General features: G+C 36.2%; 1 protein-coding gene across 4 annotated transcripts in view; it reads right to left on the bottom strand.

Moving 5' to 3' along the window:
- LOC120239070 (WD repeat containing planar cell polarity effector) overlaps window positions 1–18,917 on the bottom strand; it is a 415,126-nt gene that overhangs the window by 135,770 nt on the left and 260,439 nt on the right. For 3 of the 4 annotated variants that reach the window (XM_039243175.1, XM_039243174.1, XM_039243176.1), the window contains one exon: window positions 13,554–13,656. In XM_039243175.1, coding sequence (XP_039099106.1) covers window positions 13,554–13,656 — 103 coding nt within the window. Of the gene's footprint in view, window positions 1–10,934; window positions 11,014–13,553; window positions 13,657–18,917 lie in introns of those variants that run through there. The other variant, XM_039243177.1, reaches the window with a different exon arrangement.

Below are 18,917 nucleotides of genomic sequence, written 5' to 3'. Positions count from 1 at the left end.
GCCTGTTTCAGTCTGTGACTCCCTCTCTCTCTGACCCTCCCCTGCTCACACTGTCTCTCTCTCTCCTAGAAATAAATAAAAACATTAAAAAAAAAAAAAAAAAGAACTACAAACTTCCAGTTGCAAAACAAGTCACAGGGATGAAAAGTATTAAGGAATTATAATGGCTAATATTGTAGTAAGTTTGCATGATGACACCATGTTTATCATTCCATAATGTATGTAATTCTTTAATAACTATATAGTACATCTGAAACTGTTAATTATATTCAATAAACACTTAAAGCCAGAATTCCTTTGGTGAACCAAAGTTACCAGGCACACACAGCCTACACAGGATACAACCATACACAAGATAGGAACAGTTACAGAAACCCAGCCAAAATGAGAGACCAAGATAAAAACTTCAGAAGAAAATGTAAGAAACACATAAGCATTATGGTCAATAAAGAATTTAAAGTAATGACAGTAAAGATGTTCACTCTACTGAAGAGAAGATGGATGAACCAAGTAAGATCTGCAACAAGAGATGGAAAATATGAAAAGAATCAATTAGAGTTGAATACAGTAACTGAAATAAAAAATATACTGGACGGACTCAATGGTTTTATGGATGTAGAAGAATGGATCAGTGATCTGGAAGACAGAATAATGGAAAGCACCCAATCTAAACAACATAAAGAATAAAAGAATTTTAATAAATGAGCTTAGGTTAATGGATCTCTTGGATAATATCAAGTGAACAAAGATTCACAGGATTGGGGTTCCAGAAGGAGAACAGAGAGAAAGGGGTAGAAAACTTATTTGAAGAAATAGATGAAAACTTCTGTAACCCAGGAAAAGAAACAGATAACCAGGTTCAGAAAGCACAGAGTTCCAAACAACATGGACCCAAGGAGATCCACACCATAACATATAACATTTAAAATGTCAAAGATTAGAGAATTTTAAAGGAAACAAGAGAAGAGGAAACAGTTATATACAAGGGACTCCACAAAGCTAACAGCTGATTTTTCAGCAGAAACTCTGCAGGTCAGAAGGGAGTGGCATCATATATTCAAAGTGCTAGAAAGGAAAAACCTGAAACCAACAATACTCCATCAAGCAAGGTATTCAAAATTGTGGAGAGTTTTCCAAACAAACAAAAGTTTTAAAAAGTTCATGACCACTAAGCTAACCTTACAGGAAATGTTAGACTTCTTTAAGTGGCAAATAAAAGGCCATAATTACAAGATATGAATTTAAAAAATTTAATATCTAATAACAAAACATGGAAGGGATCAGTAAAATATTGCTTTTAGAGTGTGTTTGAACTTGTAACCATGAACTTAATACAGGCTGCTATACACATAGGGTATTATATATGAACCTCATAGTAACCACAAACTCATGCCTATATTAAAGACTCAAGAAACAATGAATGACAAGCATTACCCTGAAGAGAATTATCAGTTGCAAAGAGAAGAGGAATAAACAGAGATAAAAATCCAGAATATAATTAACAAAATGGCAATAAATATATAGCTATCAATAATAAATATAAATGTAAATGTTCTAAATGCACAAATCAAAAGACACCAGCTTGTGGAATGGATTAAAAAAAAAAAGGACTCAGATGCTGCCTAAAAGAGACGAACATGAGACTGAAAGACACATATGGACTGAAAATACAGAAATGGAAAAACGTATCATGTAAACGGAACAAAAAAAAAAAAAGCCAGGGTACCAATACTTATATCAGACAAAATAGTCTTTAAAAAAAAGACTGCATCATGAAACAAATAACAGTAGTTCATAATGATAAAGGGATCCATCTAACCAGAGGATATAACAATTGTACCTACGTATGGATCCAACATTAGAGGACCTAACTACATAAAGGAAACATTTAAGAGACATACTGAGAGACGATGACAGTAATACATAATCTGAGGGAAATTAATATCTTACATCCAAGGATAGAACATCCACACAGAATATTAATAAGAAAACACTGTCTTTGTTGGTGGAAATGCAAACTGGTGTAGCTACTCTGGAAAACATAATGGAGTTTCCTCAAAAAGTTAAAGCATAGAGAATTCCCCTCAGATGTAACTTGAATCCATCTTCTGCACGATATATCACAGTGAAACTGGCAAAATATAAGGACAAAGAGAGAATTCTGAAAGCAGCTAGGGAAAAAAGGGCCCTAACATACAAAGGAAGACCTATCAGAGTGGTTACAGACCTATCTACTGAAACTTGGCAGGCCAGAAAGGAATGGCAGGGAATCTTGAAATGTGATGAACAGAAAAAATATGCAGCCAAGAATCCTCAATCCAGCAAGCCTGTCATTCAGAATAGAAGGAGAGAAAAAGGTCTTCCCAAATAAACAAAAATGGAAAGAATTCATCACCACTAAACCAGCCCTGCAAGAAATCCTGAGGAGGACTCTATGAGAGAGATGTTGCAAGGAACACAAGGTACCAGAGACACCAGTGCAAGCAGGAATCCTACAGAGAACACTATGACTCTAAACCCATAATTTTCGAGAATAACACTGAATGTAAATGGACTCAATGCTCCAATAAAAGACATAGGGTAGCATTTTGGATAAAACAATATCCATCTATTTGCTGTCTACAAGAGACTCATTTTAGACTTGAGGACATCTTCAGATTGAATAAGGGGATGGAGAAATATATATCATGCTACTGGAAGTCAAAAGAGAGCTGGAGTAGCCATACTCAGACAGACTGGACTTTAAAGTAAAGGCAGTAACAAGGGATGAAGAAGGGCATTGTATGATAATTACAAGGTCTATCCATCAGGAAGAGCTAACAATTATAAATGTCTATGCAACGAATACAGGAGCACCCAAATACGTAAAACAATCACAAGCAGAAAGAATCTTATGGATTGTTTCTAATAATAGCAGGGGACTTTAATACTCCACTAACAGCAAAGGATAGATCAACTAGACAGAAAATCACTAAAGAACCAATGGACTTGAATGACACATTGGACCAGATGGGTCTGACAGATATATTTAGAACTCTACACTCCGACGCTATGGAATTCACTTTCTTCTCAAGTGCGCATGGGACATTTCTCCAAAATAGATCACATACTGGGTCATAAAGCTTTATAAAAGAATTAAGATCATACCATGCACACTTTCAGATCACAATGCTATGAAACTTGGAAGTCAACCACAGGAAGAAGACTGGAAAACCTCCAAAAACATGGAGGTTAAAGAACGCCCTACTAAATAATGAATGGGCCAATCAGGCAATTAGAGAAGAAACTAAAAAACATATGGAAACAAATGAAAATGAAAATACAACAATCCAAACTCTCTGGGATGCAGAAAAGGCAGTCCTAAGAGGAAAGTACAGTGCAATCCAGGCCTTTTTCAAGAAACTAGAAAAAACACAAACACAAAATCTAGCAGCACACCTAAAGGAACTAGAGGTAGAGCAACAAGAGCACCCCAACCCCAACAGAAGAAGAGAAATAATAAAAATCAGGGCAGAAATAAACAATATACAATCTAGACAAAGAGTAGAACAGATCAATGAAACCAAGAGTTGGTTTTTTGAAAAAATAAAATCGACAAACCTCTAGCCAGGCTTCTCAAAAAGAAAAGAGAGCACTCAAATAGACAAAATCATAAATGAAAATGGAATTATTACAACCAGTCCATCAGAAATACAAGCAGTCATGGAATACTATGAAAAATTATATGCCAACAAATTGGACAACTTAGAAGATATGGACAAATTCCTAAACACACACGCACTACCAATGTTCACATAGGAAGAAATAGAAAATCTGAACAGACCCATAACTAGTAAAGAACTTTAATCTGTTATCAAAAATCTCCTAACAAATGAGAGCCCTGGGCCAGATGGCTTCCCTGGGGAATTCTACCAGACATTTAAATCAGAGTTAATACCCATTCTTCTCAAGCTATTCCAAAAAAAACAGAAATGGAAGGAAAACTTCTAGACTCATTCTACAAAGCCAGCATCACTTTGATTCCCAAGCCAGAGACCCAGCAAAAAAAGAGAACTACAGGCCAATATCCTTGATGAATACAGATGCAAAAATCCTCAACAAGATACTTGCAAATCGAGTTCAACAGCATATAATAGGAATTATCCACCATGATCAAGTGGGATTCATCCCTGGGTTACAGGGCTGGTCCAATTTAGCAAATCAATCAACGTGATACATCACATTAATAAAAGAAAAGATAAAAACCATATGACCTTGTCGATAGATGCAGAAAAAGCATCTGACAAGATAACAGCATCCCTTCTTAATAAAGACTCTAGAGAAAGTCGGGATAAAAGGAACTTACTTAAACATTATAAAAGCCATCTATGAGAAGCCCACTGTTACTATCATCCTCAACGGGGAAAAACTGAGAGCATTCCCCTGAGATCAGGAACACGACAGGGATGTCCACTTTCACCACTGATGTTTAACATAGTGTTGGAAGTCCTAGCATCAGCAGTCAGACAACAAAAGGAAATAAAAGGCATCAGAATTGGCAAATAAGAAGTCAAACTTTCACTTTTCGCAGACGACATGATAGTCTACATAGAAAACCTGAGAGACTCCACCAGAAGCCTACAAGAACTGATCCATAAATTCAGCAAAATCGCAGGGTACAAAATCAACGTACAGAAATCATATGCATTTTTATACACCAAAAATGAAGCAACAGAAAGAGAAATCAAGAACCCGATCCCATTCACAATTGCACAAAAAACCATAAAATACCTAGGAATAAACCTAACCAAAGATATAAGAGATCTATATGAATGAAAACTATAGAAAATTTATGAAGGAAATTGAATTAGACACAAAGAATTGGGAAAACATTCCATGCTCATGGGTCGCAAGAATAAATATTGTTAAAATGCCATTACTACCCAAAGCAATCTACACATTCAATGCAATCCCAATCAAAATTGCACCAGCATACTTCATAAAACTAGAACAAACTATCCTAAAATTTGTATGGAACCACAAAAGACTCTGAATAGCCAAAGTAATATTGAAGAAGAAAACCAAAATGGGAGGCATCCCTGTCTCAGACTTTAGCCTCTACTAAAAAGCTGTAATCATCAAGACCATATGATATTGGCATAAAAAGAGACACACAGTCCAATGGAATAGAATAGAGAACTCAGAATTAGACCCACAAATGTATGGCCAACTAATATTTGACAATTGGGAAACACTATCCAATGGAAAAAAGACAGCCTCTTTAACAGATGGTGCTGGCAGAACTGGACAACAACATGCAGAAGAATGAAACTAGATCACTGTCTCACACCATACACAAAAATAAACTCAAAGTGGATAAAGGACCTGAATATGAGACAGGAAACGATCAAAACCCTAGAAGAGAAAGCAGGAAAAATCCTCTTTGACCTCAACTGCCGCAGTTTCTTACTTGACAAATCCCTAAGGCAAGGGACTCAAGAGCCAGAATGAACTACTGGGACCTCATCAAGATAAAAAGCTTCTGCAGAGCAAAGGAAACAATCCATAAAACCAATAGGCAACTGACGGAATAGGAAAAGATAGTTGCAAATGACATATCAGATAAAGGGCTAGTATCCAAAATCTGTAAGGAACTCACCAAATTCCACACCCAGAAAACAAATAATCCAGTGAAGAAGTAGACAGAAGACATGAACAGATACTTCTCCAAAGAGGACATCCAGATGGCCAACAGACACGTGAAACAGTGTTCAGTGTCATCAGGGAAATACAAATCAAATCCAAACTGACATACCACCTCACGCCGGTCAGAGTGGCTAAAAGGAATAAATCAGGAGACTATAGATGCTGCTGAGGATGTGGAGAAACGGGCACCCTCCTACACTGTTGATGGGAATGTAAATTGGTGCAGCCCCTCTGGAAAACAGTGTGGAGGTTCCTCAAACAATTAACAATAGAACACTCCTATGACCCAGCAATAGCACTGCTAGTAATTGACCCAAGGGATACAGAAGTGCTGATGCATAGGTGCACATGTACCCCAATGTTCATAGCAGCACTCTCAACAATAGCCAAAACATGGAAAGAGCCTAAATGTCCATCAACTAACGAATGGATCAAGAAGATGTGGTATATCTATACAATGGAATACTACATGGCCATGAGAAAGAATGAAATTTGGCCATGTGTAGCGACATGGATGGAACCTGAGGGTGTTATGCTGAGCGAAATAAATCAGGCAAAAAAAGACAGATGCCATATATTTCCATTCATGGGAGGATTAGGAGAAACTTAATGGAGGACCATGGGGGAGAAGAAGGGGAAAAATAGTTGGGAAGAAGGAGGGAGGCAAACCATGAGAGACTCTTGAGTACTGAGAACAAACTGAGCGCTCATGCTGAGGGGAAGGGGGTGATGCACATGGAGGAGGGCACTTGTTGGGATGAGCACTGGGTGTTATATGGAATCCAACTTGACAATAAACTATGAAAGAAAAAGAAAATAAAAAGTATACATATATTAAACAGAAAAAAAAGTTAAAAATACAGTCCAGCAGGTGAACTACTAGGTATTTACCCAGAGGATACAATAATACTAATTTGAAGGAGTACATGCGCCCGATGTTTATAGCAGCATTATCAACAATACTCAAATTAGGGAATAAACCCAAATGTCTAATGAACGGAAAATAAGAGTTGGTATATGTCAATACAACGGAATATTACTCAGCCATAAAAAAAAAAGAATGAAATCTTGCCAATTGCAATGATGTGTATGGAGGTAGTGAGTATTATGCTAAGTGAAATAGGTCAGTGAAGGACAAATAGCACAGTTGCACTCATGTGGAATTTAATAAAACAAATGAACGGGGGGGGGAGAAGAGGCAAAGCAAGAAACAGAGTCCTAATTTTTTCCTTTAATGTTTATTCATTTTTGAAGCAGAGAAACAGAGTGTGTGCAGGGATGGGGGTGGGAGGCAGAGGAGAGGGGACACAGTATCCAAAGCAGGCTCTAGGCTCAGTGACAGCTCAGAGACTGGGGCTTGCTTCATATTCTGTGTCTCCCACTCTCTGTTCCTTCCCCCACTCACAGTCTGTCTCTCAAAAATAAATACAGATTAAAAAAAATAAATAGAAAACAAATTAGACCAGGTGGACTTAACAAATATAGACAGAACATTACACTCAAAACCAACATAATACACATAATTTTTTAGTGTAATCTATCCCAGAACATTTTCTGATAGATTATAAATTAGGCCACAAAATAAATCTCAAGGAATATAAGAAGGTTGATATATCCATCTTTTCTGACCACAACACCATGAAGCTAGAAATTGATCAAGAAAAAAACTGGAAAAACACCAATATGTGGAGGTTAAACAACACATGCTACAAAACAATTGGTCAACAACAACAACAACAACAAAAAAAAGAGTAAATAAAAATATGGAACTAAATGAAAATGAAAAGACAATGGTTAACAACCACTGAAATGCAATGAAAACAGTTCTAAGAGGGAAATTTATATTGATACTGAGAGTCATCAAGAAACGAGAAATATTTCAAACAGTTTAATTTACAACTAGAAGGAACTAAAAAAGAACAAAACCTAAGATGAGTAGAAGGAAGGAAATAATAGAGATCAGATGAGAAAAATATAAAGCAGAGACAAAAAATAAAAAATAAAAAAACAGGTCAATGAAACCAAGAGCTGGTTCTCTGAAAAGAGCAACGAAATTGATAAACTTTTAGACAGACTCATCAGAAAAAGAAAGAGGATCCAAATAAATAAATTTAGAAATGAAAGATGTACCACAATACTACAGAAATACAAAAGATTATGAGACTACTGTGAATAATTATATGCCAACAAATTGGACAACCTAGAAGAAATGGATAAATTCCTAGAAACATAAAGTCTTCTGAAATCAGGAAGCAGTAGAAAATCTAAGATTAAGGATAAAGATCATATGATTATCTCAATAGATGTAAAAAAGCATATGACAAAATTCAACATGTTTCTTATAATAACTTTCAACAACATGGGCTTACAGAGAATATACCACAACTTAATAAATACCATATATGAAAACCCACAGCTAATCATAATGGTGAAAGGCTGAAAGCTTTTGCTTTAAGATCACAAATGAATTAGGATGTCTACTCTCACCACTTTCTTGAACACTGTACTGATCACAGACACAGAAGTCAGTCAAGAAAAAGAAATAAAAGGCCTCCAAACTGGTAACGAAGAAGGTAAAATGTCACCATTTACAGATGATATTACAAAACCCTAAAGACTCCACCAAAAAACTACTAGCAATGATAAGTGAATTCAGTAAAGTTGCAGGACATAAATTATACATAGAAATCAGATGCATTTTATACACTAATAAGTAGCAGAAAGTGAAATTTTTAAAAAATGACAGTTAAAGAAATACTGTATGTATAAAGAAACTTAAGCAAGGAGGTAAAAGATCTGTACTCTGAAAACTATAAAACACTGAAAGAAACTGAAGGTGACACAGAAAATGGAGATATTCCATGTTCATGGATTGGAAGAACTGATACTGTCAAATGTACTGTTATACCCAAAGCAAAATACAGTTTCAGTATAATCCCCATCAATATCAACAGCTTTTTTGCACAGCACTAGAACAAATAATCCACATTGGTATGGATTCACAAAAGGTCCCAGGTAGCCAAAGCAGTCCTAAGAACAAAGCTAGAGGTGTCACAATCCCAGATTTCAAGATCTACTATAAAGCTGTAAGAAATCAAAACACTATAATACTGACACAAGAAAGATATACAATCCATGACACAGAATAGACAGCCCAGAAATAAACCCACACATATATGGTCAATTAATCTTCAACAAGAGGCAAGAATATACAGTGGAGAAAAGATAGTGTCTTCAACAACAGTGCTAGGAAAACAGGACAGCTACATGCAACAGGATGAAACTGGACTACCTTCTTACACCATACCAAAAAAATAAGTTTAAATTGGATTAAAGACCTAAATGTTAAACCTAAAACTATAAAAACAGTTAGAAGAAAACACTGGTAATCATTTCTTTGACCATCAACCTTAGCAATATCTTTCTCAACTTGTCTCTTCAGGCAAGGGAAAAAAAAAAGCAAAAACAGACTGGACTACACCAAAATAAAAAGCTATTGCACAGCAAAGGAAATCATCCACAAAATAAAAAGCAATCTACTGAATGAGATTAGATATTTGCAATGATGCATCTACTAAGGAGTTAATATTCAAAATGTATTAAGAATGTATACAGCCCACCAAAAAAAAATCCCTCCATCAAACAATCCAATTAAAAAATGGGAAGAGTACCTTCATTAATATACCTTCTTCTAAAGAAGACAAACAGATGGCCAACAGGTACATGAAATGGACCTAAACATTACTAATTAGCAGGAATATGCCATCAAAACCACAATGAGGTATTACTGTAAGAATGGCTTTAATCAAAATGACAAGAAATAAGTGTTTGCAAGGATGTAGAGATAAAGGAACCTTTATGCACTCTTGGTGGGATTGTAAAATGTAGCCACTGTGGAAAAACTATGGATGTTTCTCAAAAAGTTAAAAATACCATACAATCAGTATCCCACTACTTGGTATTTACCAAAGGAAAATTAAAACACTAATCTGAAAAAATATATGCACTCCTGTGTATTGCAGCATTTACAGCAGCCAAGATAGGGAAATAATACAGCGTGTTTTGGTAGATGAATGGACAATGCTAATGTGGCATACACACACACACAGGAATATTAATCATAAAAAAGAGTGAGATCTTGCCATTTGAGACAGCATGGATGGACCTAGAGGATATTATGCTTAGTGAACTAACTCACACATAGAAAGATAAATACCATATGATTTCACTTATATATGCAATCTAAAAAACAAAAAGCAGAAGTTAGTGGTGTTGAAATGGTGTTATATACATATAAAATGGACTATTACTCAGCCATAAAAAAGGGCGAAATCTTGCCATTTGCAAAGACATGGATAGAGCTAGAGTATTGTGCTAAGCAAAATAAATTAATCAGAGAAAGACAAATAGCATATGATTTCACTTTGTAGAATTTCACTATGTAGAATTTAAAAAACAAAACAAATGAGCAGAGAGGGAAAAAAGAGTGGCAAATCAAGAAACCAGCTCTTAACTATAAAGAACTGATGGTTACCAGGAGAGAGGTGGATAGAAGGATGGGTTAAACAGGTGATGGGGATTAAAGAGTGTGCTTGCTGTATGAGCACTGGGTGATGTATGGAAGTGCTGAATCATTATTTTGTGCACCTGAAACTAATATTACACTGTATGTTAACTGGCACTTAAATTAAAACTTTATTTTATATATTTATATATACTTATATATGTAAATTTGAAAAAAAAGATATGCATCTTTGGCATATTGATTATTCTAATCTAGTTATTTTATTAAGAAACAGTACACACAGAAAATCTCTGAAACCCAAGTTTCCCTTCCTTAGGAGGTATTTACATGTGTAAAGGAAATCTCCATTTGTAAGAGTGTCTCCCTCAGTATCAGGGAGAAGGGGATGACTCTTAAATGTCTAGACACTTACAGTGGAGAAGGCATGGACTTATTAAATCTGCTTTTTTTTTTTTTTAACTATGCTTTTTCTGGTCCTGGTAACCTCCCATAACTGACTCTCTACCTACAACATTATCTTTTGTTTTTAGATGGAGATGGTATTTAAGGTGATGGCTTCAGCTATTTTGGTGAGTTACTCAGTTTTCCTGGATCTCTTCCCTGTACACAGGAAGTATATATATTATTTAAACTTGGTTGAGTTTCTATTAATCAGTCTTATGAAAAGGTGATTTTCAGTCCAGCTGGAAAAACCTTGAAGGACAGAGGAATACATTTTCATCTTCCATACTACTAAAGCTGAGCATATGAATATATCCTGTGTTCCAGCAAATCCACTTTTAAGCACATCCCTGTGTATATATCTGTTAAAAGACAAACACAAGTATGTTCACAGCAACACTATTCACAATAAGCCCCAAACTTGAAAGAACTCAAGTATCTGGCATAGAATGAATAAACTTGTATATGCTCATATATTGGAATACTATTAAATAGTAGTAAGAATGAATTACAATTATATACAATATAAATATAAAAGATCCTCACAAAGTTGAATAAAAGAACCCAAATACAAAAGAATAATATATATTCCAATTATTTAAAATTTGAAAGAAAGGTAGAGCTAATATATAGTGTCATAGTAAAGAAGTTGGGCTGGACTATAGTATCTAAAAATGTATAGGAGAGGGCTTGTGTGATCCTGGTAACGTACGTTACTTGGTCTGGATAATGGTTACAAGGATGTGTTTACTTTGTTGGGTTTTTTTTCTTTTAATGTTTGTTTATTTTTGAGAGAGAGACAGTGTGAGCTGGGGAGGAACAGAGGGAGGAGACACAGAATCTGAAGCAAGCTCTAGGCTCTGAGCTGTTAGCACACAGCCCAACACAGGGCTCAAACTCAGGAACTACGAGATCATGACCTGAGCCACCCAGGTGCCCCAGGATATGTCTACTTTGTGAAAATTCATTGAGTTTTATATTTATGATTTGTGTGCTTTTCTGTTTGCATGCTATACTAGAATAAAAAATTTAAAAATTTTCAAATTGTTGAGATTATTATTATTCAACTTCTCCTTTGGCAACTCTTTTACTTATGTTGACAGCTACTGCATGTGATAAATTTTTTACACTCTTCCATGTAGACTGAACTACTTATACTTAAATATTCTTGATATTTTACATAATTTACCCTCTTGCATCAAAGAACACTTTTGCAAGCCAAAAACTTAATTATTTTCTTTTTTTTTCTTTAATGTTTTATTTATTTCTAGGAGAGAGAGAGAGACAGCGTGAGCAGGGGAGGGTCAGAGAGAAAGGGAGTCACAGACTGAAACAGGCTCCAGGCTCTGAGCTGGCAGTCAGCACAGAGCCCGACGCGGGGCTCGAACCCATGAACCGCGAGATCATGACCTAAGCGAAAGTCGGACGCTTAACCGACTAAGCCACCCAGGCGCCCCAAACTTAATTATTTTCTGTTTGCCGAAAAGTCTGAGGGAGCATAGTTGAATTAAGTTGACAGAATCTGAGAAAATTAGCTCTCCCCAGTGTGATGTGGGCTATATAGGAAAAGTAGATGAAAACTACAATGAAGAAATTATAGATGCTTTGTAATTACTTTTGGAATTGTGAGGGGGAGTCACCCCAGTTTTCTAGAATAAAAGTGAAGTAGAACAATCTGAGATGTTCACTTCTTTATAGTTAAGTGTTGTTACTGAATTGTATCTTTGTCAGGGGGAACTAATAGAGGTCAAAGGGTGAGGCCTGAAAAAAGGCTGAGAAGTGGGGAGGAACAGGGTTTCAAAGAAGAAAGATAATTTGCTAGAAATGACACAGGACTCAAAAGGGAACAACATCAAGTTCTTTGGCTAAGAAGTTTCAGCTGGCCACAGTAATCTAATCAAAGAGTATACAGGGCACAGGAAGCATTTTGGTGACTAGTGGAGTTTCTTTACTTTTCAGAAATTTTGTGATAATTTCTTCACATTCCTTTTTAGGCTTACTAACTTTAAATAGCTCTAAAATGCAAAAATGGCCTCCACTGTTAGAAGCTAACAGTTCTTCCTTTTGGCTGCAAACAGCATTATAAAAACAAAGATGATCAATCAGTGGAGAAGCTTGTAATAATTTGAAGCAATTTATGAAGTGGGAATATATTAAAACTTACTTGTTTCACAGGAGTTCCACAAAGAAATGAACTCTGTTACAATCCTCAGGGTCCTTTACCTAATCTAGGAATAGTAAATACCAGGAAGAATAGGAATTGGAATGTCCAGAGGTCACTACTTCCATATTGAGTCACATTACTGAGTGTTGGAAAGGAAACTTATGTTTGTATTAAAATAGTTTTTAAAACTATCATTTCTCTATATTATAAACTTTTGAATGTACCTTTAGATTAAAGTTTTGGCTTCTGATTTGTCTTCTTTGGAAGACTATACTGTAAAATGACTAGTGGCTTCTAAATTAAAACAAATCATCCATTAAGCTTAAAATCCCATGTGAAATACTTTGTATAAGACAGAATTCTTTTGATATCTCAAAATACATCTGACATGCCTATGTGTACAAATAAAGGATTATAGAAGTTTCTGTGTTGGCTAATATTAATAACAGCAGTGATGATAATAAACTCTTCCTCAAAAATCTCAGGAAAAGAACAGTGTACTTTTGACTTTTTGCCAAGTGGTGATTAGTGATTATTAACTTTTATATCAACACCATTCCAACTTATATATCCATATTGTATTATTTTCCCAGGCTTAATTCATTTTTAAAAGTCTCTTTCTTTACAAAGAGAGTAATTCAAATTAACCAGCCATGCCCTACAAACTTAAATATAAATGATAGTGAATAAGTATTGATTGAAACAAAAAGCACTTTAAAAAACAGCATTAATTCTTACCAACTCCAGATGTTATTGATTCTGCATCAATGTCACTAGCTCTTTTTCTTGCCACTTCAGCTAGTGCCAATTCACCCTTATCTAGTGCAAAGTAATGGATGTCCTTTGGAAATAAAGCAAAATAAAAGATTAATCCAAATGAATCTTGGTCAACTTACAAAGAAGACTTTGAATAAAAGAGCTTACTGTTCAGATTACAAAACACATGGCTGATGAATATTTTTTTGTGTTTTAATTCTCTCAGTTTTCTTTCCCAGGGTAAGCAAATTTTCTTGAATTATAGATTGTAACTATACCTAATAGCAGTTATTTAAATAAATTATTTTAAGTCTCCAGGGAAAAAATAAGCTTTTAAACCAAATGTTTGACATACTCAGTTTTATCAGGAAATGAAAACTTTCATTGCTATGCTTTTGGTGAGATTTTAATATCTGAGGTAACTTCTACAAAATTCTATTGTACATATTATGCTAAGCATTTTATAAGAAATACTACTACACAAATTACTCTCTGACATTTATGTGTCTGACACAACTTTGTAAACATTATTAATACAAGAATTATCTTGAACTCATTCAGTCAACAGATAATCAGTGCCTACTAAGTGTGAGGCACTGTTCTGGAATACAGAGATCAATTACAATTTCATGTCTCAGGAAGCTGTGAGCCCAGCAGGGAGACAGACCATTAGGAACAACAGTGAACTCTATAACATGTGGCAGCTTTTAAAATAGGTATTTCCTGACAGAGTCAAGAGGATGTGGAGGCTGTGGAGTCAAGAGGATGAACTGATCCTTGATCTGGGTCTTGAAGGATGTATAAGAATTCCGCTAGGAAGGAAAATAGAGAAAAGGCAACAGAATTACTATCTGGTGCATATATGTAGAGAAACTTCAAAAAGTAGTTCTCTTAGGCAATGAAATGTCTTTGAATATGGAAGGAATCTTGGATGTTTGGTAGAAAGCAGTTTAATACTAAGGTAGATATAGTCAGTAAAAAGGATTTTGAACTATTTTTGATGTGCAAAAAGATTGCTGAAATGAAGATTTTATTGCAATAAAAGTGGAAAAAGAATACAAACAGCCTGTTTACAATGAAGAAATATAAATGGCCTTTAATCATGAAAAGATGTTTCACTTTATTAATATTCAAATAGATGCAAGTTGAAAAGATATAATTTCAAATTGTTTACATTTTTAAAAGTTAAGAATATTTACTGGTTGCAGAGTAACCAGAACCATCTTCTGGAGATGATGGCAGAGTAGGAGGATCATAAGCTCACTTATACAACTAGATAACACCCACATCAGTGTAAACAACCTAGAAAATGTCAAACCCAAAGATGACAGAACAGACTCTGCAGAGGTAAATGCAGAGAAGAAGCCACATTGAAGAGAGCAGGAAAGTTGGAGATGTTGTCGGGAGCCAAATGAACTCATGGGACTATCCACAGGAGGGAGGGATGCTGCAGGCATCGAGAGGAGAATAGACAGGTCCCCACACCAGGCACCCCAGGCACAGGGGACTCACATTGGAAAGACAAATCCCCATAGCATTTGCTTTTGAAAACTAGAGGGGCCTAACTTGTAACTTGTTCTTACAAGTCAGTGGGGCTTAACACCTAGAACTGTAAAAATCCGTGGGCTCAGTTCTGGGAGAGCAGGGAGGACAAAAGACTGAGTTCCTGTTCTACAAACAGCCCCACTGAGATACAGCATAGATGCAGCAGTTTGAAAAACACCTACATATACGGGGAAATAGATTAATTTAGTAATCTCAGAGCATGTTCTGGAGGGGCAGGGATCTTTGGGAGACTTCTCCAAGAGCAAAAGAGCTTCTGAGCACCATTTCCCTCCCCTACTCCCCAACCTAAATGCACGGACACCTGCAGGATCAAGCACAGTACCAACACATTCCACCTAGCTTACTAACAGTGCACCCTGCCACAGTGCACTTCGTCAGATCTGCAACCCCCCTCAACCCTGCCAGTCGTGGCAAGTTTTCCCAGGTAGCTGCAGGTCCTCTCCCTCAGCGGATGGCAGGGGCCAGGCTGGTACCATGTGCCCTGGCCCCACAATCTAGTGCAGAATTTCCTCCAGTATAGCCTTGGCAGAAGACCATCCACAGTTGTACCACAACCCTAGCAGTGTGCTACCAGACTCCAGGCTGACAGTTTGGGATTCTCTCTCTCTTTCTCTCAGCCCCTCCTCCAATCACATGGACATTCTCGGTCTGTAGCTGTCTCTCTCTGCTTCTCAAGATAAATAAACTTTAAATTAAAAAAAGAAAACAGACTAAGGGAACCTGTCAGGAACACCATCAAACCTAATAACATTCTCATTATAGTGATCCCAGAGAAGAGAGAGAAAAGAAGGGAGAAAACTTATTTGAAGAAATAATAGCAAGAAACTCCCCAAATCTGGGAAAGGAAACAGAAATCCAGATCCAGGAGGCACAGAGATCTCTCAACAAAATTAACCCAAAGAGGTCCACACCAAGACACATAGTAATTAAAATGGCAAAAAAGCAGCAAAAGAAAAACAGTTATATAAGAGGGAAATTCTATAAGACTGAATTCTTCAGCAGAAATTTTATAGGACGGAAGGGGTGATATATTCAGAGTTCTGAAAGAAAAATTCCTGCAGCCAAGAATATCCTATCCAACATAATAATCACTCAAAATAGAAAGAGAGAATTTGAGGCACCTGAGTGGCTGAATTGGTTAAGCATCTGACTTAGACTGAGGTCATGATCTCACGGTTCGTGAATTTCAGCCCTGCACTGGGCTCTGTGCTGACAGCTCAGAGCCTGGAGTCTGTTTCAGATTCCGTGTCTCTCTCTGTCTCTGCCCTTCCCCTGCTCTGTCTCTCTCACTCTCTCTCTCTCTCTCTCTCTCTCTCTCTCAAAAATAAACATTAACTGTTTTTTAAAATAGGAGAGAATTGGGGCGCCTGGGTGGCTTAATCGGTTAAGCGTCCGATTTTCACTTAGGTCATGATCTCGCGGTTCGTGGGTTCGAGCCCCGCGTCGGGCTCTGTGCTGACTGCCAGCTCGGAGCCTGGATTTTGTTTCAGTCTGTGACTCCCTCTCTCTCTGACCCTCCCCTGCTCACGCTCTCTCTCTCTCTCTCTCTCTCTCCTAGAAATAAATAAAAATATTTTAAAAAATAAAAAAATAAAAGAAATAAAAATAAAATAAAATAGGAGAGAATTTCCCAAACAAAAATGAAAGGAATTCATCACCACTAAACCAGCCCTAAATAGATGTTAAAGGGGGCTCTGAATGGAAAGGAAATATCATAAGCAAGAATAAGAAAAGCAGGAAGCAAAAAAAAAGCAGTAAAATTAAGTATATCTATAAAAATCAGTCAAGAGCCTAAGAGAATAAAAAAGGTGTAGAGTAAGATACAATATTCATAAAATGGGGCTGGAAAAAGTAAAATTTTAGTGCTTTTAGAATGGGTTCAAACTTAACGGGCTATCAACTAAACACAGACTGCTATATACATAAGATGTTACATATAAACCTATTGGTAACCATGAATCAAACACTGGTAATAAATATGCAAAAAAATAGACAGGAATCCAAGCATATCACTAAGAAAGCCAGCAAACTGCAATAAGAGAGCAAGAGAACAAAGCAACAGAGAACTACAAAAGCGTCCATAAGACAAGTAACAAAATGCAACTTATCAATAATTACTTTGAATATAAATGGACTAAATGCTCCAATAAAAAGACATGAGTTGATGGAATGGATTAAAAAAGCAAGGGCCATTTATATGCTACAAGAAAGGACTCACTTCAGACCTAAAGACACATGCGACTGGAAGTGCAGGGATAGAAAAGTGCTTATGCAAAAGGATGTGAAAAGAAAGCTAGGGTAGTAATACTTACACATGGCAAAATGGCCTTTAGATCAAAGACTAATAAAGGAAAAAGGACACTATATAATCATAAAAGGAACAATCCAAAGAGAAGATAAAAATAACTGCAAATATTTACACATCCAACATCACAGCCCCAAATACATAAAGCAGCTAATAACAAGGGAAGTGATCAATAGTAATACAATGATAGTAGAGGATTTTTTAAAAAATTTTTTTAATGTTTTTTATTTATTTCTAGGAGAGAGAGAGAGAGAGCGTGAGCAGGGGAGGGTCAGAGAGAAAGGGAGTCACAGACTGAAACAGGCTCCAGGCTCTAAGCTGGCAGTCGGCACAGAACCCGACGCGGGGCTCGAACCCACGAACTGCAAGATCATGACCTAAGCGAAAGTCGGATGCTTAACCGACTAAGCCACCCAGGCGCCCCGATAGTAGAGGATTTTAACAACCCACTTACATCAATGGATAGATCATCCACACAGAAAATCAACAAGGAAACAGTGGCTTTCAATGCCACAATGGAATGGATGGATCTAAGAGATCTACCCAGAACACTGCATCCTAAAATAGAAAAATACACACTCATTTCAAGTGCTCATGAAACACTGTTCAGAATGGGTTCTGTTAGGCCACAAAACAAGTGTCAACAATTTCAAAAAGATCAAAGTCATACTATGCATCTTTTCTGACCATAATGCTATGAAACTATAAATCAAACCCAGGAAAACATCTGTAAAGAAGACAAATACATGGAGATTAAATAAAATGCTATTTAGTGGATTATTTAATGCTACTGAACAATGAATGAGTAAACAAAAATATCAAAGAGGAAATAAACAATTACATGGAGACAAATGAAATGAAAACACAATGTTCCAAAATCTCTGGGATGAAGCAAAAGCTGTTCTAAGAGGGAAGTTTATAGCAATAAAGGCCTAATCAAGAAGCAAAAAAAATCTTAAATAAACAACCTAAACTTATGCCTAGGAAAGCCATAGAAAGAAAAAACAAACCCCAAACCATCAGAAGGAAGGAAATAATAAAGATGAGAGCAGAAATCAATGAAATAGAAGCAAACAAACAAAAAACAGATCTATGAAACCAGGAGCTGGTTCTCTGTAAAGATTTTAAAAAAATGATAAACCTTTAGCCAGACTCATCAAAGAGAGAGAGAGAGGGAGAGAGAGAGAGAAAGAACTCAAATAAAATCATAAATGAAGGAAGAGAAATAACAATGAACATCAAAAAATAGAATTATAAAAGTATATTATGAAAAATTAGATGCTAACAAGTTGGATAATCTAGAAGAAATGGATAAATTCCTAGAAATTGAACTGAATCAGGAAAAAACAGAAATTGAATCAGGAAGAAACAGAAAATTTGAAAATACCAATCACCAGCAATGAAATAGAATCAGTAATCAGAAGATAACCAGCAAACAGAAGTCCAGAACCAGACACCTCACAGGTGAATTCTAC

The sequence above is a fragment of the Hyaena hyaena genome, unplaced genomic scaffold (assembly GCF_003009895.1).
Source record: "Hyaena hyaena isolate Hyena2069 unplaced genomic scaffold, ASM300989v1 scaffold_224, whole genome shotgun sequence".
Taxonomy (NCBI): domain Eukaryota; kingdom Metazoa; phylum Chordata; class Mammalia; order Carnivora; family Hyaenidae; genus Hyaena; species Hyaena hyaena.
This window is presented reverse-complemented; position numbering and strand designations above follow the sequence as displayed.